Source organism: Thamnophis elegans, chromosome 4, assembly GCF_009769535.1.
Source record: "Thamnophis elegans isolate rThaEle1 chromosome 4, rThaEle1.pri, whole genome shotgun sequence".
Taxonomy (NCBI): domain Eukaryota; kingdom Metazoa; phylum Chordata; class Lepidosauria; order Squamata; family Colubridae; genus Thamnophis; species Thamnophis elegans.
The window spans coordinates 68831943-68857355 of NC_045544.1; the positions used below are offsets into that span (position 1 = coordinate 68831943).

Sequence of the window (25413 nt, forward strand, 5' to 3'; positions counted from 1 at the left end):
ACTTATGACAATTACCACATCCTCATGGTCACATGATTAAATTCAGATGCTTGGCAACTGACTCATAGTTATGATACTTGTTGTCAGCATTCCAAATATGCAGAATTAAATTAGAGTCCAAGGCAAAACTTTCATCAAAGTTCCAATTTAATAAGACAGACATGTTGGCACATCTGTGGAAATCCCAATTCTAAAAGCTTCCTGGGATTTCACCCAGTTGAAAGTTCATGATCTTATCCCCAAACCCATAAATCCATCACATGGTCCAATCATCTTCATCCACGCTGGCATTTCCACCCATCTAGTTCCGGTCAGATGCAGAGGTGCAGAGACAAAAGATGACCTTGGCTTCTAGAAAAGAATGACAACACATTCCACAATTCTACTCCTTTCTATTTCCCCCTCAAAATTACTACACTAATGAAACAGCATAGTGAAATAATAGAGAGTGTGGCAGGCCAAAGATCCTAAAAGGAACATAACTACAGTCCTGACACTTGTAGTGTTTCATGGTCATGTGATAATCTTTTGCAACCTTCTGACAAGCAAAGTCAATGGGTAAACCGAACTCAATTAATAACCGTGTTCCTAACTTAACAATTGCAATGATTCACTTAACAACTGTGACAAGAAAGGTTGTAAAATGGGGCAAAACTCACTTAAATGTCTCACACAGCAACACAAATTTTGGGTTAAATTGTAATCTTAAATTGAGGACTATCTGTATTGCATAGAAATGAGAGTTGGATATGTCAAAAGAAATTGAATACAGTGAGAATGGAGTGTGTATAGGTACTTCTTGAATTACAACATTTAACAGCCATTTAAAGTTGCAACAGACTTGAAAAAAGTTATTTACAATCTGTCTTTAAAGTTACGGCTGCACCACCCCCATGATCATGTTATTACATTTCAGGTACTAGGCACTCCTTTAGTGCTAAAAAATGAGATGGGCGGTGTATAAATAAATACATTAAATAAATAAATAAATAAATAAGATTGTGTTTGTGATTTTGGTGCCTTTGAGTCATTTTTAACTAATGAAAATCATGGGTCATCCTTGGATAGTCATATTTAGCTTAGCAATCACCTTAATTGCTGCATCTAATATTATGATTATATTTGGGATTAAAATGTTATCTTAAATTCTTGAAATGAGGTTGCCATACAAATATATGAAAAACACGAGTGCTAAGTGGTAAACCTTTCATTACATGTTCTCTAGAAATCACTTAGAAAGATAAGTTTTTAAAATGACATACTGGAATTAAATAATTAAATCTAAATATTTTCAGTTGGAAAAGTCTTTTTTGGTTTAATTGTGGACATGGAATGTGATTGTCCTGCTGTGCTTATTTCTTCTCATTCAGTGATGGCTTATGTCAGTGAAATAAATAAATAACTATCCTAGAATTAATTTTGACTTCAGCTCTATTTGGAGATACATCCCAAAGATCTGCAATCTAAAAGACTTAATCTTGCTGTCATTCTCTCTCTCTTTTTTTGTTTTTAATAGGATGATGAAGTGGTTCTGCAGTGTACTGCTACTGTTCACAAGGAACAACAGAAATTGTGTCTTGCTGCAGAAGGATTTGGCAACAGGCTCTGCTTCTTGGAATCAACTTCTAACTCCAAGGTACATCAAGCTGTCTTGTTCTGATGCTGTTTTAGATATTACTGATTCTGCTTCACGAACCATATCAGATGCTGAGAGAATAGCATGGGCTGCATGGGAGAGTGAACTGTAACATTGCATACAAACAGCAACCTGAGGTTTTACTGACAAGAAGCCTGCTCTTGGTGGCAGCTTCGGTAGCCTTGCATAACTTTATACATATACGTTCATACATAAATGTATATTTAGGATCCTTGTGAGACAACTGTATTTATCTGTGAGATAAAACAGTTTCTGCAATTTTAAAATAGTAAATTGAGACTACATTCTCTTTTTTAATATGATTTTTATTGCAACTTTAAAAAAATAAGATTAAAAAGTATTACAAACTAAATATAGAGTAAAGAAGAAATGAGAAAAAGAAACAGTCAAGAGAAAGCAAAAAGTATAGAAGGAATGGCTTCTGATATTCTTCACAGCAGCTATGAGTACAATTATATTTTAACGTCTCTCTCTTAAGAGTACTCTCTCTCAGAGTACATTCTTAAATGCATCCGAAAAGGCCCCTCAGATTTTACTTAAAAAAAATCAATTGAAATTAATGAAATATTAAATTTACTAGTAATCTATAAAGAGCTTTTGTGGGAAGAATGGGATTTATAAAACATTAGAGTCATGAGTGACAAAGTGGCCGCAGCACCAAGAATGTCATCATGGACAGAAATAGCTATAACAAACAAGTTGATAACCTGGTATCTTGATGGGTTCATTGTGTTCTCTTTGGGATAGCTATTATTGTGGTCTGGAAGCTACAGATAAAGCAAAATGCAGGAGCAAAGTTAAGTTTTTAAATGTGATATATAAATATACATTTATAAGGACTGATCATAGTTACTTTTTCAGTGATGTCGTACCTTCAGAAAGTCACTAAACAGGGCAGTCATTAAGCATAATCTACCTGTATTGTACATAGTTAGATTCTAGTGTATTTTTAATTCTCTATACTATTTGAAGACATATTTGCATGGCAGGGGATATATAATTATTTTGGTTTCTTAAAAAAATCCTGAGTTTTTTTCTAGCTATGTTTTTGAACTAGTTTTAGCTACAAATGATTTATTTTGGTGAAGTTAAATATGTTATGAGAGAGTTGAATATATTTTAAAAATTCTGAATAGACGATCTCCAGAAAAGATGGTGATTCCCCCCCAATCTTTCAATATAATTTTAATTAAACATATTACTTTCCATATGGCAAAGACTAAATGTTTTATTTTCAGCAGCTCATCATTTTCAAAGTATTATTCATCATCATAAAAATTAATTGGAATGTTAAATATTCATTACAATAGCACTGATCTTAATAGATTCATCTATCCTGTTCCCTTGTAACTGAACAATCCTAAAAAATGTAACAGAATTGAAGTACAGTTCTATAATAAAAGATATTTCTTTAACAAATAAATATCATTTAAGAAAAACATACTTTTACCAAGGTTTTGTCCTGGATTTTAAAGACTCCATGCAAGTATTTGTAATATCATCATTTATTTTGTTGATTCTGTAAGATCTTATGAAAACAATTTTTAATAGTTTTTGTATGCATGTGCATAAGCCTTTTTGTTTTGCCATGTTCTTTCTCTCAGTACTGTAGCTTCTTGACCTGTATATAAATTTCTTATCAGGCCATTGAATTGTTCCACAGGTCGATGTGATCGACATAATCAGTGAAGCACATATTGACTTCTTTTGGGTATTATTCAGCTTTTTCAATTATCTAGCATGTTCAGAAATAATGTTTTGGGTTCTTTAGCCTTTCTAAATCAGTTTGAACATCTGGCATCTTTTTCCACTTTGGGTGCTAATACTGCTCCTTGTCACTTTTAACAGCTTTCTGAAGCTCTTTGTTAAGTTCCCTTCTGAGATTTTTGTCTTTCTTGGATTTGGCTTCTCTTCTCTTGTTGTAAATTTTCATGGTTTGTTCTGACATCCAGTTTCTTTTCTTCTGTTTCTTCATTCATCCTTAACAACCTCTTTAAATTCGCTCCATAATTCTTTTGGTTTTCTATCAGTGAGTTTTAGGACTCAAAGAGGTTCCTGATGTTTTCTTTGAAAATGGTAGCTAATTAAGATTGTATCATGGAAACTGGCTTTCTTCTTTAGCTTAACTTGGAACTTGTACGTGAGCAGTTTATGATTGGCCTGGAAGAAATTTTATTTATTAATATACTGTAGCTTGCCTATTGCTGTAGCAAATATGTTACAGTATAAATGACATTGGATCAAATTGATCTGGCAAGTTTAGCCACTAAGATTATTCTGTCAGAAGAAATGTTACTCCTCCATGATAGAATCAAAGATGAGAAGATAATAGCAGAGAACAAGCCATCAACTGCCACATGGAATTTGTAACTTGGATAATAGTCTGAAAAGGATAAAACGACAGAACTGATCTAAATATATTTTTACCTACATGGAGCTACTTGTACCACCTTTTAAATTACTCTGTGGAATACGATCAGTCTAGATAGAGATTTTTAAGGCAATTCATACACAATTTAAATAGCACATGGTTTCTCCCAGCTAAGCCCCCTCTTGAATTCTTCCATGTAGAAAACAATTCATCAGTTCATAGTTTCTTGTGAGTAGGAAAATGCCAGGGAATGTTTTTCTTGTATTACTGGTAGTTATGCACTTTGGTTACATTGTTTGAATATGCCCTCAAGTGGTGAGAAATAGTACCTACCATATCTGAGGAAACAAATGCCTCATGATGAAATTACATTTTGAAATCAATTATATCTTTGCTACTTTATTTATTAAATTTATTTGCCGTGAGGTGACTCTGGGTGGCTTTCAATGTTAATAGCAGTAAAACATACAAATATATATTTCTATCATAGCAGCAATAAAAATACAATATTTGATTATAAAATGGGAAGGGAAGGAGCAGGATGCCTAGGAGATGGGAGGTGGGAACTACTATTGGCCCATCAATCATCTTCAGTGTGATACATCCCCATTGGAGACCTTGGCCAACTGGCACAATCAGGTCTTCAGTCAAGAGGATGGGGACAGATCTCATCCTGGCTGCAAAGGGCTGGAGGCACAGCAGAGGTCTGGATCCTGCAGCCAGAATTCCTTTACCAAAAGAATCCACAGCATGCTTCCTCTGCTGTCAGTTCCTCAAGTCCTGGACTCATGCTATGCAAGGCTTTATAGGTAATAATCAACACCTTGAATTACACCTGGACGTAAACTAGCAGTCAGTGCAACTTGCGGAATAGCGGTGGGACATGGGCCACTCTAGGGACCACAAAGACTGCCAGTACAGAATGGAAGCATTCATGTAACTCTAGCCTTTAACTTATTAGTAAAAGCCAGAAAAATAAGATTGCATAAATAAACTATTAGAGGTATTTTTTTTATAATAGAACTGTTTTATTTCATTTTCATTTTCATTTTATACAATCACTTATATACTGTGCATTTAAAAAAAAAGGAAAATCAATGAACACAACTCATCTTCCACCATAGAAAACCAACATAGCACTTCAATCCCCCATACACCCTTTCTTCTCCCCCTCCAACTTTCATTTCTCCCCTCCAACATTCCCCTCTTCTACTTCCCTTCCCCCTCAAACATTCCTTTCTCCCCTTCCCTCCATCTCACCCTCCTTACATTCCCCTCTCACTCCCTCTTTACTTCTCCCTCTTCTTTCCCTCTACTCCTCACTTTGGTGTATCTCTACAATTCATTGATCTATTCAGTTTATATTTTATTCTAAAATTAAGAAAAATGAAAATGAAAAAACAAAAAAAGAGAAAATAAAAGAAAAAAAGAAAAAAAAGAAAGAGCAACAGTATACAAGTGCATTCTTATTGTTCTGAAAATTGAGACTGTGTTTCCACCCTCCCCCCCATAAACCCCCCTCCCTAACCCCCTTTCGACTTCCCAGGTCCCATACCCGGCATAACTCTTTATCAAGCACAGTCTGGAGTATATTAAAATCAAATAACTTTAGAATTAAAAGATAAAAGATAAAGGAAAAACAAAAAAAAAGGAAGTAGTAAAAAAAAACACACACACACACACACAAAAGGAAAAACGGGAAAAATCAACAAACTCTCTACATTAAACTCAGCTTCCCATCATTTTTAAATCTTAAACAATGTACCTCATTCCTAATTTCAGTTATTTTATTACTTGCAGGATTTCAAACTATATTGAAACCAAGTAAGTTAATTAAATGGAATTCCAGCTAAGGGCCTTATCTCTTTATCTAAATATCCAAACCTTTAATTTATCTCTTTTACCTCCTTCTCTATTAAACCATTTAAACATTCAAATACTTCTCTCGGTTTCCTTTTCCAACTCCTCCCATCCTGCCTTTACCCGTGTCCATATATATATTTTATTTTCATCTGTACTCCTCTTATATTTGCTTCACCTTCCTGCAGACTCTATGGGTATATCTTTCCAAACATTATATTCAAATAACAATTTATACAAAGATCAGCTTACTTTCTGGCTCAAAATAAACTCTAATTAAACCTTCACTACCCTCCCATCTACCCCACACTTCCCAGCTCCATTCAACCCGAACCACAATCGAAGAAGATCACGATCTCCGCTCTCCTCACCCTAAAGAATAAATCATGAACAATTAAAGTAAAAATTCAAAGTTATCCATCGAGTCCTGTTTAAATCCCATACAATATATATTCCAAAATCGTCGCCACTTCTTTCAGTCTCTTTCAGTCTCAATGTCTCTTCGTCAGTATGCAGCTATGCCGTTTTACCCAAGACAGAAATCACAAAGTATTATTCAAATTAAAAATTAAGCAAATGTTTTAGAAGCATAACTAAGTCCTTATTCTTTACTCTTCTGCCCTTCCAGAGGGGGAAAGCAATGCCTCTCCCCTTGTAGCCATGTGTTCCGCTGTTTCTCTTCTCCTTCTCCTTGTCTTTCTCCATGTCCGGGTGATTCAGGAAGTCCCATCTTCAGAATCTTGTAATAGAAATCTCGGGCTTCCCAAACAGAGTTGAGGCAATGTTTTTGGTTATCAAATGTAACTGTAATACCAAACGGCACTTCCCATCTGTACTGTATCTGAGAGTTTCTGAGTTCCTTAGTTAAGAAAGCATAGTCTCTTCTGGCTCTTAATATTTGAGGTGGTATTTCTTTGAAAACAATCAAATCCTGTCCATCAATTCGCAGCCCATTATTGTAGAACTCCTGTATTATCGCGTTTCTGGATTCTCTTGTGGCGAAATATATAATTATGTCCCTCGGAAGTTGTCGCTGTTTTGCTACGTACGAATTATGGCGATAGATTTTTTGGATCTGCCAATCAAAGTTAAGTCCCGGACTTCCCACCGAGCGACTAAAAGTCTCAAAAAAGGTCTGTTTCAAATTCTCCTGCTCATTTTCACACAATCCCCTAACTCTTATTGCAGACTCAGTCTTCTTATAATTTATCATGACAAGTTGTTTTTGCGCAATTTGGATTTCCTGTTGTAATATTTCAATTTTAGATGTCAGGTTGGAATTAGCTTCTTCCAAAAGTTCCAATTTATCCTCCATTCCAGCAATATAATCTGTCATAACATTCATAACCTCGATCATATCCTCCTTTGTTTGAGCAATCTTGGCATCAAGTTTGTCATAAAAGTCTGAAATAAATTTTTGCATTTCCTCTCTGAACTCTTTAAGGATTTCAAAAAGAAATTCTTTCGTTAGCAAATCTCCAGTAGAGGGCGTAGAAGGCAAGGACAGCGGCTTTGTAACAAATGCCTGAGATGTAGAAGAGCGTCTGGGTTTCGATTTCGGTGCCATGATAAAAAGGGAAGCAAACAGAGTCTCTACTCACGTTAATTTGAGATAAGGTAGTTTCAACAAACCCCTGGCAATTAATAAAAAGAAATCTTCGAGGGAACAGGGCTAATTAGTTTTTAATCCCTTAAATCTGTCCAGGAAGTTGAAGATATATCGTTGTAGCAAATGCGGAAGTTATAAAATCGCCATTTTTTAAAAAAGTTAAACAAAAGGAGTTTTTTATAAAATTGAAGCTGGTATTTTAAATAGAGAAAAAAGAAAAATTCACAGGTATGGTCACTGCCCGGATTAATCTTAAATGGGTTAATTACAAAGGCTTGTTCTGAGGGGGGAAGTAACTCGCCTAGAGCTGAAAAAAAAACAGCTGAGAAGATCTGGCCGGAGTAAATGACTCAGCTTTCGTTGATTCACTCTCTTTCGTTCGCAGCCAAAAAGAAAAAAGGGCTGCGAACTCCAAAGAGGATTCTAACTGGCTGAGGGTCCCTCCCTACTTTTTCCTTGCCTGGAAAAAGAGATATCTAAGATCTTAAATAGATATACGAACCAGAACTCTGAGGGCAGCTTCATTAAGCTGCCTACAGCGGCAACCCCTCCCCCGGAAGTCCACTATTAGAGGTATTTTTTATGTACAGTTGTTCATTTATACCCAAAATATAATGTGCAAATGAAGCCTATTTTTGAAGGTTTGAATCAGCTTTTCCCATGTTTTCCATGAGTGTACGTTGTATAAGCAGATGCATAATGTAAGCCGCTTTTAGAACACCATTCATTCAAAATATTTTATTGTACCTTTCAGTTGAGAAGGCTCACAAATAGACTTACATAAAAGCAAACTCACTCAGCAGTAAAGCACATACAGTGAAAGCATCATTAATTACCATTGGTACATAACTCTCTTAGAAATCCTGCACAAAGCATATAAAAGAATACCTTAATACATTAAAAAGAAATGTGTACTAAGAAATAAAATAATTATGTGTGAAAAATGAAACAATAATTTAGACTTGTTCTTTCTTTGCATTAGGTCATAAATAAAACTTACAGTCTGCATTATGCATATGTAATTACAACATCAGTAAACTACTTCAGTTTACTCATTTCATTTTAATTGTTCCCTTGGATTGTTTATCGTCTGGCTGATTGAGGCTTCTTCTGTAGTTAGCGCAATGATCTCTTGCAAGTTTTAAGTGTTCGGCATCACAAACAAAATCACACTAGCTTTTAAAACCAATGTGCATATAGTTAAACCATTTAACTCCTGGAAGCTTTAACTCCATAGAAGAAAGAACTTGATTAAATTTGTTAAAAGAGTGAGGATTTGACTGAATATATATCTTACTTTAAAGCAATCCTGGCATTGAAATAAAATGTGGGGCAATATCCTATTGAGCTCATATTATTTCATTAATTTTATCTTCCATTTTTAGATTGCTTGTTTTCTTGTTTCCATTGCTCAGGTGTACATATAACAGTTCAAATTGGACATGTATGTTAGGAGAAATCCAACTGTGGACCCCACCAGATTTTAGTGGTCAGAAATACAGGAAGAACAAAGAGAAGGGGGAATGAGTTTCCTTTCAGGATGAGTTTAGGCGATTTGAAAATTGTGATGGCAGCTTCACTGTCACTTGGATTGAGAGACTATAAAGCTAAGTGACAGAGGTGAACAATATTCATCCTTTGTAATTATACAGCCCAGGAAGATCCCATCTGCCATTTCACAAAATTGTTCTTATAGTATGTCTGAATGGAAGTGGAGCCCTGGTCTTCCATCCAGAATATTAATGCCCTCTACCCAACTAGGGGTCTCACCTACATCAAAAGAACTGAAAAAGGGAGGATGGACAAGTAATGTTAGGTTTAAAGCATGGATCTTTCAACAGGTAATCATAGTAGGTAACACTGGAACTTTAAAGACGATGCTGATGGAAGTGGGACTGATACAAGAGAAACCATATTAGGTTGCTGTCATTTCTGTGTAAAACGAATTGTAGATTCCAGTTGTGATTAGAAGGTAATACCGGTAGCTACATTTCTTATCCCCCACTCCCTTTCTATACACTACAGCAGAGATGGGGAATGGCCCTTTATGACATGTGTACTTCAACTCCCAGAATTCCTGAGTCAGGATAGCTGGCTCAGGAATTCTGGGAATTGAAGTCCACATGTCATAAAAGAGCCATTTTTCCTCACTCCTACACTAACAGTAATAAGCCAATTGCTTGTTTTGACCCTGACATAAACAAGGAAGTAAAGGATCCTAAAAGGATCACTAAAATTTTGAAGTCAGTCCCTTTAGGAAAAGATTTCAAAAACAAATCTTTGGCAATTTGGGTTAGGTATGGGATTGTTTATTCAACTGGTTTTGCCATTTTGATGAAAAGCGATCATTGGATTTTGATTAATGTTCTTTTGGACATTTCGTATTTTTAAATATTTGTTTTTAGTTTAAAATCCCATTTTTGATATTCTGAAAAGTTTTTATTTACTTAGTATTTGTAGTTTGTTACATGTCTTGTTCAAAACTGCACTATTTTTTCACTGTTGTGATGAAAAAAGTGTATAAACATGATTATACTGTGTATAATTCTGAATATCTCTTTTGATATAAAGTCTCCGTTGAATCCAGCTGGACTCCTTGTGACTACATGAATATTTCCATTATGTTTTCTTGGCAACTGTATGGAAACTACTTGCTATCACTTGGATGTTCTTTCTAGTCTACATCCTAGAAAAGTTGTTTCTCTCTCCAAACCTGCTTTGCTTCCATGCCCTGGAATACTTGGCCAGGTTCAACCACCTGTGAGAAGATTTGACATTTACATACTAGTACTGACCATGTGATATTCAGATAAAGGCATAAAGTGGGGCAAAATTAATAAGGAGTTATTGGATATGATATGGGAAGCAAATACATTTCATAAATAAATAAATAAAATTTCTCATGTCAGGCTATTCCCAGTGAAACATACTGGATAGGGAACTGCTTGGTAAGTTGTGCCTTGCATATCTATAGTGCATGCTCTTTAATGTAAGGAATTGATTGATGGAGCACAGGTTGTATGTAAAGTAATGAAATTGTTGAAGTTTGAATTTCATCATTTTTCTCAAGCAGTATAAGAGTTTTTCTATGGCTATTAATGTGAATTTTCCACTTTAAATTGATTAGAAAGGCTGTCATGTTTTCTTGTCTCCCTTTATATTTCTAACTGAGTTTTTGAATTTGATCAGTGATAATAGTCAGCCTAAACACAGAAACTGTGGAGCAATGTCTGTTTGAATTTAGAGGATATTTCTTATAACACCTGTAGCTGAAATCTTATGCACATCTAGGAATAGGTTCCATTGCTATCAAAAAATCTGCAGATTTTGGGGGTTTAGTGGACTGATTTGTTATTCTAAGGAGATATTGTAATCTCTTTTACTTTGCAGTCATTGATGATTTAAATGTCATAAAGCATCAGTTTATCAAAATAAAATCCTATTAGCCATTCCTTTTCTAGGAGACTCTGTAATATACATTAGTCTTTTTCCTGGGATGGTGGGTATATTTCTGTTTTTTAAAGGAGGTTTATGAGGCTGATCTGGAGCCCAGAGGCATTCTGAGATTATTCTGAACATTGGTGCTCTACAGTGTATTAGCTCCATCTATTTTATGCATGGATTTAGTTAATAAATACATACATGCACACAGAGTAGAAGGGCTGGGGGACTGCAAGTTAGTTATTTCCATGTATACTGAAGACTTCAGATACAGAGGATTGTGATAAAGTATCAGGAGAATGTCTTGCTCAAGCTCTTTTCATAATTTCTTTTTTTCAATTAGAATGTTCCTCCGGATCTCTCCATCTGTACTTTTGTTCTGGAGCAATCATTGTCAGTCAGAGCTCTCCAAGAAATGCTGGCTAACACAGAGGAGAAAGCAGAAGGGGTAAGTTGTGATGTGTTACAAGTGGAATGGCATTTGGAATTAAGGATAAATAATACTCCTTTGTAACATTCAAATTTTGTCCAAGAGGATCCAAATCAATTCTATAGGGCAGCTTTTGCAATATTATATTTTTATTAATTATTGATAATAATTGCCTATATACTGTACTTAGATGCTCTTAATAATTCTTAGGATCTTGGTTAAGACTTAAATTATTAAATTTCCACCAAAGCTGTATTGAAGTAAAGAGATTGCAAAATTCCATTAAAGCTTTTGTGGTCAAATCAATTCAGAAAGGAAAGGGGAAAAAAAGGATTCTGGTGCTTGAAAAACAACAACAACAAAAATTAAGCCTTTTATAAGGTAATAAAATAATGGGATTTTGGATATTAACTTCTATCCCAGCTACTCCTTAGTTTTGCTTTTTGGTATAATTACTTATTTAGATTGCAACTTGTGGCACACAGCTTTTTAAACTATTTGTAATTTTACCAATCAAAAGGGTATGACCTAGGACACAATAATATCTCGGGGCAATTCTGTTTACAGAATTTGTATCTCCTTTCGCCTGCAATTTTACCAAAAGTGGTAAAAGCTACTTGAAAAGCATGTGGTCCTTAAAGCCTTATACTCTGCTGTTTCCTAGCATTTTGCATGAACAACTACATGATGGCAACCAACAGGCTCTCATTCCCCCACCCCTTAAGCTAAATCATTTTTGTTTAATGCGTTTTGGTGAGACTATAATTGGAAACGACTGTGTGATAGACTTGTGTAAACTTGTCAGATATAATTATAGAAATGCATTTTGGTATTATCCACAGTTTGCTTTGAAATATTTGTTCCTCTCTGATTGGATCCAGAATCAAGCACATAATTTACATTTTATTCAAGAGGCATCACCTTTGGATTATCCCTTTTATAATACTGTTTCTAACTTTGCTGTGAAACCTAGCTGAAAGCTACATTAAGAAAGTTAAATAATTAAAGGGAGATCATGTTAAATTAGCCTCTTGTGGGGAAAAAGACACTTCCCAACATTATGGACTTGGATACAGATCCTGTATTCACAAACATAGTGCTAGGGAATTGTTTTTTTGTTTTTTTTAAGAGCAGGAATAATGACATCATCTGCATTGCCTTCAGGCATCCCTCTGCATTTTGCTGCAATGTTCTCTTTAGCTAGGGAAGAGCACATGGATTTTTCCAGCAACAGTATTTTTCTGGGAGCTATCTAGTGTAAGGCAAAACATTTCGAGGTGGCTTGGTTTTGAATGAGCCCAAGATGATTAAAAAACTGTTCTGGGTAAAAAAAATTGGTAGAACTGAATGCAGAGTTTCCCTTAATATTGGTGCATATATAACCTTCTGCAAGCTAGTCTTTCTGCTTTTCTCATGTCTTAAATGATTTTTTTGGCCATGTGCTGTCTGCTAATAAAGGGGAAGGGGTTAAATGTTGGAAAATTACTATGTGTAATTTCCATTTTAATTTGTATTCTAGTCAATCCCATTCCCTCTTTTTTGCAAGTTAATTGTCAAAAACAAAACAAAAGACAGGCAAAAACAGGGAGTAAGAAAGATAGGTACAACAGTAAAATTTTATATTATGAATGTGTGTGTATGTGCGCACATGTCTCTCCATATCTGTCTGTCTGTCTATTACTATGAAGTTTCCAGAGCCTCTGGAAGCAATTATGTGGATAATTAGCAATCCCAAAAGGAGTGGTCTTTGTTCATTCCAACTTTCTATTTTTTAATGTGCAAAACAGCAGGATTGAGATGGGAAGTAGGACACAAGGTGATTCCTCATTTATCTGCATCACTGAGAAACAGTGAATGGGGATAATATATCTAAGGAGACTTGTTTCTATTTGAATTCTTTATCAAGATTTTGCTGCATATTGTGGGAGGAAATTTCTGTTTTCTGTATTTTGAAAGATAATGAACTATGTATTTGTTCTGTCTATCAGAAATAAATAGGCTAAAAGTAATGTAACTTAGCTGCTCTATAATCTGCTTTATACAGCAGAAAAGCTTTTTCCTCATACATCTTATACTTCCTATTATCTTTGCATAATTATCTCATTTTATTCACAGTAATTTGTGCAGTGTATGTTTATCACCTCTCTTATTAACAACCTTTATGCTCATAACAATTCTGTGAGGTTGACTATACTTAGATGTTTGTTTAGAGGTCCTAATGTATATAGAAATGGACCAGGAATTCAGTCGATCATAATATATTCTGCATTTGCCAGCACATTATTATATGACTGTAATCTTCCCTAAATACATTGGAGTGTGAAATGTATTGCTCTTCATAATTGTGAAGCACATAATATGTGCTCTTTCTTACACACTCTCCCCTGGCTGTGTCATCATGAGTGCCTGTACTTCAAAATTTACTAATGCAGTACTGCTTTCATTAGTGAGAGATACTCATTTTCTCTTTTTCATTTGCTGTCTGAGTCTCATACATGGATTGTGAATTTGTGTTCTTCCTGAAAGCAGTCTAAACCAGTGTTTCTCAACCTGGACAACTTTTAAGATTTGTCAACTTGAACTGTCAGCATTCAGCCACTTTGCTGGGTGGGGGATTCTGGGAGATGAAATCCACACATTTTAAAGTTGCCTATGCTGAGAAAACACTGGTCTAAAGATGGAGGAGAAATCTGGCATGCTTTGCTTGTTCTTACTTAAGAGGAAAAAATTCTTACTCAGTTGTGGTGGTGGAAGGTAGTCTGGATTCCCAGGATGGTATGGCATTCCAGATGGCAATGAGACAATGGAATTTAGATAGTTGGGACAGTGGATAGTTTGGTTAGGAAAAGAGTTATAATATCTATAGTGATGCAAATAGTTGCTTTAGTTTGGTAAGATTTCTGTCCATATGTGAGTAACAATAAAGTAATTCTATGTGTCTTTCTTGGTTTTTGGGGCCTGACAGTTTTCTTCTGACCTCTATTACAGCAGTCAGTATATTTTTCCAGATATGTCTTTGACCAATTTCTTGTTGAGAGGTTTCCTTGTATTCCTTCTTAAAAGCATTGTTAGTGTACCAGAGAGTGTCTCTAGTTTCTTCCCACTTCCCATTTGCTTTACTGGCATAGCAATTACAGCCGAAAAAGGTCCAAATTAGCCAGCATATCACTGTACATTTCTGGTGACACTATCTGTTGCCCTATTTGCCTTGTTAACAAGTATAATACCGGTATGTATGTTTCTGAAATAATCACAAACAAGTCTTATTGGCTTTCCTGATTACTATGATATAGAGAAAAAAAGAATAATGAAGAACAACCCTATATATACTTAGATTAATTGTGTAGCTATTTTAATGTTATCAATATTCTATTGGGTACATGTCCTCCAACATTTAATGCAAGGGTGTCAAACTCGATTTCATTGAGGGTCACATCAGGGTTGTGTTTGACCTTGGGAAGCCGGAGTCGCAGTGACCAGGATGGGCATGGCCAGCTCAACATCACTCATGCCCAAGCACTCTGCCAGAGAAAATGAGATTCTGTTTTTGGGTGCAGGCCGGATCCGGCCCCTGGGCCTTGAGTTTGACACCCCTGGTTTAATGCCTACTTCTTTAATTGAAGTTGCTAGGTACAATTTATATATGCAATCAATTTCAGTTTGTAAAACTCATAATAACATTTAAATCATGTTGTGAAAGGAAATATCAGTGTGGGATCTGAAGTGGTAACAGTGGGAAAAAGAAACAGCAGCATCTTGAATGCTCTGTTTTAAGTATGTCTGTGTGTGCTTTCTCATGTAAAGGATGTATTATTATAGCTTCAAGAAATTTCAGCTCTCATTTTCTTTGAATGCACATATTCTTAACTGCTTGAAAAACAGTGAGGACAGAATTGTTAAAATACTATGGCATTTTTATGATAGCCAAGAGAATTTAACATTTTACATAAAACATGCAGCATTCAAAGTTCTCCATTCTATTATGTTACAGCATACAACTACAAGTGGTAAAATGTTAAGCCATTAAGTTATATATTACATGACATGCAATTTTTCTAGAGAAATTAAACAATGAATACATCATAATATCCATTTCATTTTTAAAATGTTAAAACTTAAATTTATATTTGCTTCTCTTTCATTTTATTTCCCCCCTTCGTATTATGCCCATATGACTGAAATTGAAGGTAGGATCAGTTTTATCTTTCAGTTTAATATTTGTTAAAGTTGTCTTCAGAATATATCTTTATCAGTACAATAGTCTGAAAATTTTAGATTTTTAAGAAAGTGTTAAAATAATTATGTTAACAAAAATGTTTATATCAAATTGTGAGAATTATATTACAAAATATAATTGTACTAACAATATTCATTTTTTTCTTTTTACAGCTAGTTGATGTGGAAAAATGGGTATGTCTGACTCTCTTGATGCAATATAATCCTGGTTTATTAGAAAGTCAAATTTCCACATTATTCTGAATCGTGTATATGTATCACAAGATTGCTTTGCTAAGCTCAAAATAGCCTTTTTTTGGAAAAGACTTTTACAATGCTAGTTAGTATTGGTGCATCCATTAGTATTTCCTATCCTATTAAATAATACAGAATATTATTCCTGCAATAAAGGAATTATACTTAGAATTTTGTGCTTTGTTAAGTACATCTTCTAAATGTACACTCTGTATAATATTTCTTCTTAAATGTACATCATAATGAAATAATGCATGTGATATCATAAACTTTTATATATGATATTGAAGATTTGCTTTATTCACCAAATTAGAACACATGGAATTGTTGAATATAATGACAATTTGCCGGAGAGTGTACACAATATACATAGAAGGTTCCAGACTTCTCTTAATTAAACACATACTTATTTTAAGACATTAAAAAGCCTGTAAGAATTCATTATGTGCATTCATTTAAAATATTAAAAAATCTGCAACTTTTGCTTTGGAAATCTTTGAAATTATATTATTCATATGTTTTATGCACATATACTATCAATGTAAAATAACACATTTAAAATTATAGATATACAAGAAAAAAGAAAATATATATAATTCTTATTATGAACATTCAAGTGTTGGATTTTTTTTTAAAGCCTACCATGTAAATCTGCTTGAAATGTCCAGATCTGCATGTCTACATAGTTTTAACTTTTATTACTAACTGTATGGATTAAATATCCTGCCTGGGATATCTATATTACAATGAATTACAGTTGTATGTGTATTAATGATTACTTCCCTCTATTATCTTTTTATTGGAATTTATGAAAGAGCTGTATTCTAATCTTTATTAGACATTCACCAAAATTATTGACTAAAATATTATTCAGATAGTTACAGTGGGTCTGCTTACTTAACATTTTGTTTTGAAATAAGAACTCTAGTAACATAATAGAATTAAAGTGTTGGAAGGGCCAAATCTCTGTTCAATGTAGGAATCAAAATTAAAGCACTCAGACAAATAACTATCCAGCTTTTGTTTTAGGATTCTGGAACTATTTTGATCTAAAGCCAGATGGTGTTTCAGACCCAAAATGCGAGGATTTGCTATATGTGACAGCAACTCTTTAAAATGCTGTGTTTTCACCTGAGCTCGTGGGTAGTTGCACATGGAGGTATAGGCCTCCTTAACTGAAATATATTTCCCTTGAGCCACAGATCTACCCTGTAAAAAGGTTAACAACCCTGAATTTGAAGCACCTTTCCTGCTTTGGATCATAGCAGTTGTATCATCCCCATTCACATCCAATGAAAAGGAGCACATCACCTCTCTGGCTGACTGACTCCATTGTTGAATTGTTCTGATTGTTAGAAGAACATGAAGTTTTTGATTGGAATCTGTCTTCCTGTAACTTATATCCATTATTATTTAGCCTGTACTTTGGAATAAGAGAGAATGTCCTCAACTTTTATGAGAATTTCTTTCAGTTCCTCTCTCACAAATCTTTCTTAAGGTTAAACATGCTAAATGAAGGCTGCCAGATGTCCAGCAAAAGAAGTACATGTCCAACAGGCTTAGTCTTAAAACTAACTATTATCTGGCTATTTGTTTATTTAACTGTGTAGCTTTTCTCAGCAGCCCAGCCCTTCCTTAATAAGCTCAGTTAAAGGCAATGGCAAACCACTTCTAAAAAACTTTGCCAAGTAAGCCGCAGGGCGTTGTACAAGCTGTTGCCAGGAGTCAACACTGACACAAAGGCATTTTTATTAAATTTTAAAAAAATGCAGACTATCACATAGTTCTTTCTGAACTCGCAGTTCATCTGGTCCTGAAATCTGAAATTCTTTCCAATTATTTTTATATCATGTTTCTATTGATTTCAAACTTCAGTCCTGTCATTCACAATTCTGATAGAACATGTAGTCTTTTGTTTAAGGAGACCGAGTAAAATAAGCACTGATAGATTTATGTGTTCTTTATTTAATTTTCTTGAACCAGTCAATCAATAAATATAACACAATACAGGTAGTCCTTGACTTACAACAGTTCATTTAGTGACTGTTCAAAGTTACAATGGCACTGAAAAACGTGTCTTATGACCATTTGTCACATTTTTCACACTGTTACACCATCTCCATGATCATATGATCAAAATCCAGGTGCTTGGCAACTGGTTCATATTTATGTGGCTGCAGTGTCATGTGATCAGCTTTTATGACCTTCTGACAAGCAAAATCAATGGGAAATTCAAATTACTTAACAACTGCATTACTAATTTAACAAATGCAATGATTCACTTGCTGAGGCAAGTAAAGTCGTAAAATGGGCAAACTCACTTAACAAATGTTTTACTTATCAACGTAAATTTTGGGCTCAATTGTGATCGTAACTCAAGGACTATCTGTACCACATCCAGTAGGTGTTTACCTAGATAGATAGATAGATAGATAGATAGATAGATAGATAGATAGATAGATAGATAGATAGAGTGAGTACACATTTCGGACAGTATATGAGGCAGAGTGATTAATTGTATGTATTGTCATTGACTCTAAAAAGTCTCATGCAGGAAATTCAAGTTATTCTTTTCATAATATAGAAAACAAATGGAATAATTAATTCATCTGATTGCAATGATACCAAATACATTAAGGAAATACTTTTACCACAAATATAAAGGGGATTTGAAACATATTTATTTCTAAGTTAGTTCCACTAATTGCAGGAAATGAGACTGCAGTGTAGCATTGTAATCCTATGTGTGCTGTAATAAGTGCTGTTAGATTAAATAGAATTTAACTCCCGCTAGGTTTCTCTTTCTTATCTGAGAAAGTCTCCTTTATACTTAAGCAGATATATATATATATATATATATATATATATATATATATATATATATATATATATATACATACATACATACATACATACATACATACATACATACATACATACACATACATACATACATACATACATATATATATATATATATATATATATATATATATATATAATTCTACTTTTGTGCTGAATCTATATTTGCCAGCTTTTGCGCAAATTTTCATTTGTCACAATTTGATACATTGGAAATAACAATCTTTAATTTTTGCTTTGAAAAAAATTGCAGATCAAGCTGTCTTGAACCCCATCTTTCTATTAGTTTTCTTTTTCTTTTTCTGATTGGTTAATAATCTTAATACGATCTAATCCATTGCTTGGTTTACATAACTTATTAAAATGTGTGATTTATAAACAAATCTAATAAAAATAAACAAAAATAAATAAAACAAACATGATTTAAGACAATAATAATAATGCTAAAACAAACAAACCATGGTCTACCTTGACATGTAAAATCAGTCAGCATGACATAGTATAAGCTTCTAATAGTCTATTGCTACAAGTATTAATATATTATTAGAAATCAAAGAAGAAAGCATACAGTTATACTTAACTCTGCATATATATTTTAACTAATGTATCTGCTATTAAAATATTTCCAAAGTTCACCTTCATAGCTTTACATCATAAGACAAACAAATACTGTTTTTTGCAAGAGCATTCAAAATTCAGCCAAATCCTGAGGAAATTACTTCTCTCAAGCCTGTGCATGTAGGTCTGGGGAGTAAAAATCCTTTAAAAATCATTAAAATTTGTTTACTTCAGGGTCCAGTTCTGTAGTTGTTGAGCTCAGTAAATACGTATTTGTGCTATGCAGTGAAAAATGTATTAAAGAAACCCTCAGACATAGTTCAGTTATTATATCTTTCTGCACACAAAGCTCCAAGGAATCCCTGTGGCTAGTAAACAGACAGTCTGTTGGTTCTGCATTAGATTAGATTGATTTCTCCTTCTCCAAACCCACCTATTCCCCCCCTCCCCAAATCGCAGGGCATTGGAGCAGTGTTAGATTGATTGCATCATATAATCCATCCCCTTTGGCAGCCACTCACTTTTTCTTGATAAAATACAAGTCTATTGCCTCTCCATGAGTAACAACAGCACATCCATCACAGAGAGAAGGTGAACAACACTATTTCCATCAATATCTGTAGTTCTTACAGAAGCAGCAGATGAAATGGAAGGTAATGGGGGGAAACCCCATATATGGTTCTGCTGTAAAAGCACTTTGGAAAAACATGCTGCAGTACCATGGCAATTACCATAATTAACTGTGTTAATGTAATTGGGTGATTGCCTGTGCTAAATGGGAAACACAGAGGAACTGTGTCAGACTTGTTGGGAGTTATCTATGAATTGTTGGGGGGGCTGATGGGCTATAAGTGCAGATAAATGCCACTTACCTCTGAATGAAGCATGTCCATCATTAATTATTGGAGCTGTGTAATACCTGAGCCCGCCCTCTCTCCTCCTCCTTCCCTCCCTCCCTCCCTCCCTCCCTCCTTCCCCCCCACCTCTCTCCTTAAAGCAGCTGCATCTTTTCCTGGGCAACTTGGGAAACGATCAGTGGAGAAAATCAATTTTTTTATTACCTGTTATGTGGGCGTGGCTTGGTGGATGTGGCAGGGGAAGGATACTGTAAAATCTCTATTCCCACCCCACTCCAGGGGAAGGATACGGCAAAATCCCCATTCCCTCCCCACTCCTGAGGGAAGGGATATTGCCAAACCTCCATTCTCACCCCACTCTGGGGTCAGCCAGAGGTGGTATTTGCCAGTTTTCCCAACTACTCAAAATTTCCACTACTGGTTCTCCAGAGCCTGCTGAATTTCACCCCTGGAAAATATGCATTTGGTTACAAGTATTTGAATCAGTGCTATGTGTGCACTCCCACCCATTTCAAAGAACATTTTGCGTTTCAAATTCGAAGAGCTGCCCAGCTTTATTAGTTATTTTTGTTTGCCAGTACAAGTAAGTACATAATCAAAAAGCTTTTCCTTTGAGAAATAGATTTATCAAAGTTCACAGCATTTAATCAAATGCTCTCCCTCTCTTTCTTTTAACTATCTTAGTTAACTCTAAAATTAAAATTAAAAACTTAGTTAACTTTTAGCTATCTTTATTTAGTTATCTTGACTTTTCATAAGTGGATAGATATGATTGTCAGATTGGATCCAACTACGAAACCCCCATCTGTTCAACCATACACTAGTTTTTAGATGTAGAAAAGTCAGTGATGACAGCATAAAAAAAAGCTCTTCTGGAACCAGTTTAAAAAAGACATATAGTCCAGCATTTTGTACAACCCTATTTTAAAACATAAATGTAATGGCAAATGTAATTGTTCATGTTCTCTAGCACATCCAAATATGGTCATAAGACAAATTAGATAATCAAAATACTACAGTAATACTATTAATAATTAGGATACAATATCCTATTTTTCTGCCAGTAGAATATATGAATCTCACATATCAATTTATCACTTACAATTAACAGGGTATTGAATGCCAGGCTTATAATGGTAATGGGAAGCATTTTAGTAGATCACAGATTGTTACGGGCACTTACAGGGCATGCTTCCTAGCGTGACAACTCTAAACATTGTCATATAATAATGTATTTTGAAGTAAGCTAATTTATAAGATTGGTATCCTGTTTTGTTATGTCATTTTCACTCTGTTGTGATTTAGAACCTCCAAAGCATTGAAATCAATACTACACAGTAGAGAATTAAAAATATTTTATTTTTATGAACTGTTTAGAAAAGATTAATGCAGTTCCATTAATGCATAAATAAGTGCATACATTAATTCAGAAATGTTTTCTCATAAAATTAGTTTTTTGTGTCACACCTATTAATATTTTACATAATTGTTACATATGCATATGATTTATTTTTTTATTTTCTAGTGCTGTAAATGTAATAAATAATTTTCTCAAACTTTTGGTATAGGGAAAAACCAGTATTATATAAAAATGCAGACTGACTGTAATATGTAATTATTTTTTTCTTATTCTTTTTAATGGTGCTCCAGAAATTTATGATGAAGGTAAGCTTGAAAACAATTATTTCAATTCATTCCAGCAAGCTTTTGTATACATATTATGTTAACATTATACATACACATCCTTAATAGATAAGGAGTGATATCTTATTTTATGATGTAGGGACACTTTACAAGATTTACAATATCATTTACACTTAAGATTTAGAAGATCATTTGCACTTAAGGGAAGTCTCTGGACAATATATTTATATAGCAACAACAACAAAGGTTATGTTTAACAACAGTGTAGCAATTTATTCTAGACTAACAATGCCTTAAAGGTATGTATTTTAAACTCATCAAAGTCAACAAAACATAGATTTAACTCAGATGTGATGTCAGCCTTATAAGATAGACCACACTAAGAAACAGACACTGTGTAGATCTAAAGCTATTCTTATTGGAATAGCTATAATAACAGAATCCTGCATATCTTAATGCCCTTCTCTTTTATCTTCATGTGAATTAGCTGAAGGTCTGTCTGAGGCATTTTTGTAAACTACTGTCTTGGACAGGGCTCAGGCCTCATTTAGCTGATTGTTGCCTTGGTAACAGTTCTTCCCTCTGACCTTCAAGTCTGTTCTCTACATTCACTACCTGTAATTATAACTGATATAAGTGTTTATATCAATGGTGAACATGATTTTCAATTTCACAAATGTGAAAAATTATCATATATCAAAATTTTGGGGAATATGACAAATGGCACATGAATGCAAATTTGTTGAACAAGAAATCTTATATCAATTATGAGTTAGTTCATTCTGTATATTCTCAACAAGGAAGATAAACCTAGATATGAGTTATTTTGTCCCATATTATTCTGATTGTGTATGAACATTAGTTGAAGCATGTTTGCCTTTCCAATGTTATAACTTCATTTAAACCTAGTGTTTCTAGCCAAGATCTTAAAAGAAGACTGAGCTTTTCCAAAGAGCATTTAGATAAGATGCGCCATTGACATGCATTTAGTATTGATTTTGATCATACGGTTTGAGATTTTAAGATATTGTTATAATTATTCTGTTTCTATATTGCACATTGCCAAGACACCATGTTTATAAAGACAGCAAATAAATACACAGTGGGTGGCATTTAGTTTCTTGTTTTTCTACTTGATTAGGCATCCTATGTAACTAATAATAGTTAAAATGCAGACTATGAAACTGAAGTTAAAAAACAAATTAAGCAGAAAATAGTTATAAATATGATAAAAGTCAAGAAGAGTGAGATCTAGATGGAATTCTGAGGAAACATTCTGACCACTTAATGGACGATACAAAAAACTTCTTCCATTTATTCAGTAAACTAATACAGAAAGTTTTCACATATAGGTTTATAGTTTAGATAGTTTGAAGCTGTTCAAATAGTCATCCTAATTTGTTGAAGACTTTAAGATGAATAGCTAACACTTTAAATTATCCCCACTAAGCAACTATTAATCTGCACAGATTTAAAAATATATTCATTGTATGATTTTTGGAGTGAGAATTACTTGTAGTATGTATAAAACATGTTAAGGCTGCAGATATAAATGGTATAACTGCATGTGGTTTGTTTTTGGTTTAATGTGTTTATGAAAACTGGGTCTGGGTCTGAAGATTAGAAGAATACAGTTATAATTCCCCTGAAAAAAGAGGGAATGAAAAAACTATAGGAGAATTCCTGTTTACTCTTTGTGGGGAGTTTGGTAGAATTCTGATGGAAAGAAAATAAGGAGCACCAGTAAGCTAAATTGGGGCAGAGAAGGGCAAATTTTTGCTATTCAGTACATCTGAGAAACCCATGATCCCTGAACCATGATGTTTATTGTACATTTATTAAGAAAAAAGTGTCTGATACAATAAACAGGCTTGAATAGAATGTTTTGTGAAAACAAGTACTGGAGGTTGATTGCTGAATGTAGTAGGAGTAGTATATGATGAAAAAAAAAATCAGTAGTGAAAATAAATGAAAGTTTTGTTTTTTACTCAACAGACAACCTCTTTACATATTCTGCAACAGGCTCTTCAGTTTTTAGAGAACATTGTTTTTATAGATTATTAAGTACAGTCAGGATTTGCCGTAATATTTCCAAAAAAGGCTGGATTTCTGCCACCACATACCCTAGACTACTCTGGGACTGTAAAGAGATTGCTGATGATCATATTTGGAGCTCTGGTTGCCATTCCAATCTATAATTTAGTAGGTTCATTGTCTGCAGAGACAGCTCTGTGGTTTGGTCAGTGATATTGTCAGTGAGAATGTAAACATTGGACAAATAGTTTTTTCCTGAAAGAAACAGCTTTATACCAACATGTTACTAATCGTTATTTTAATTTGCATAGACTGCGCAAGGTGGTGGTCATAGAACTCTCCTTTATGGACATGCAATATTACTGCGCCATTCTTACAGTGGCATGGTATGTATAACCTTATCCACAGTATTTATAGTGTTGGTATGTTTTTGTTTTATGTATCAGGATCAATATAGTTCAACACTAGACTTAGATTATGGCTGCATTTCAACTTTATAGACTTTTGGGATACTTTATTTGTTTAATATTTATTCAATATGATATTGAATAGATTGCATCCAAATTGCATGTTTGTTTTGCTTGAATGCTGTATTTTCACTGTCTGTGTACCCCATATAAAATGGAGAGTTTTGGTAGCTAGTTTGGTAAATCTGTTTTTTTTTGTCTTTCCATATTTTTGAAGCTCTAAAAACCTTATTTCTTTATAATATTTCATTTTTGAAATATTGAAGTGTGATGATAAGAAATATAGACATTTTATGGAAGTGTATCTTGCCTTACAGCTATTTATGTTTTATTTTAGTTAATGCTTATGCTGTATAAATGTATACACAGTGTCTGTCTGTCTGTCTGTCTGTGTATTTGTGTTTGTGTGTGTATTTAAAATTTTGATTATATGTGATTGTATGTGAGTTCCCTGCATAGAATGGTGGAATATAAATAGAAATGATATTATTTAAAACACTCACTTGTTTCTTTCTTTTTCTTAGTATCTGTGTTGTCTTTCCACATCACGAACATCAATGGATAAATTGGCTTTTGATGTAGGTTTGCAAGAAGATACCACAGGTGACTACTTTGTGGAAGAAAAGACTGCATTTTTATTTTTATGGCCCTTTTGAGATTTAATAATTTATATTTCTGACAAAAGTCCAGCTTTTTGTTTACTGTTGGTAGGGTTGGCATTCTAATGGGTTGCTTGATTGTATGCATCCTGGGGCAGTCCTGATTGACTCTCAAAGAAAGAGGTAGGTCACAGAATGGCCACTTTCTATTCCACTCTTGAAGAGAGCCCCCTGTTAGATTCATCCATGGTAGTGATATCATTGGATAGTACTGTACACTGTATACTTCATAAGTACACATTGAAAAGGAAACTGAGCTGATTTCCATGCAAATCTACATATATCTGGGTGCTAATTTTCTCTTACCTCACTTCCCTTCTAAAGGTGTGCTATGGGGTTAAAATGGCATTACACTCTATTTTCAATTCATCCAATATGAATGAATATTTTCTGGTGTACCATACTTTCTTATTCTATCTTCCCAGTCTGCTTGCACATATTTGGGGTGTAGAGCAGGATGACAAAGATTTGATTTTCTATGAAGTTAAAATTAG

General features: G+C 34.1%; 1 protein-coding gene across 1 annotated transcript in view; it reads left to right on the forward strand.

Moving 5' to 3' along the window:
* The first annotated feature begins 1327 nt into the window (after window positions 1–1327).
* The window catches only part of RYR2 (ryanodine receptor 2), a 202481-nt gene continuing 178395 nt past the window's right edge, over window positions 1328–25413 (forward strand). Inside the window, exons 1-7 of the mRNA XM_032216038.1 lie at window positions 1328–1381; window positions 1517–1636; window positions 11282–11386; window positions 15758–15778; window positions 21766–21780; window positions 24105–24179; window positions 24785–24863. Coding sequence (XP_032071929.1) covers window positions 1328–1381; window positions 1517–1636; window positions 11282–11386; window positions 15758–15778; window positions 21766–21780; window positions 24105–24179; window positions 24785–24863 — 469 coding nt within the window. The remainder of the gene's footprint in view (window positions 1382–1516; window positions 1637–11281; window positions 11387–15757; window positions 15779–21765; window positions 21781–24104; window positions 24180–24784; window positions 24864–25413) is intronic.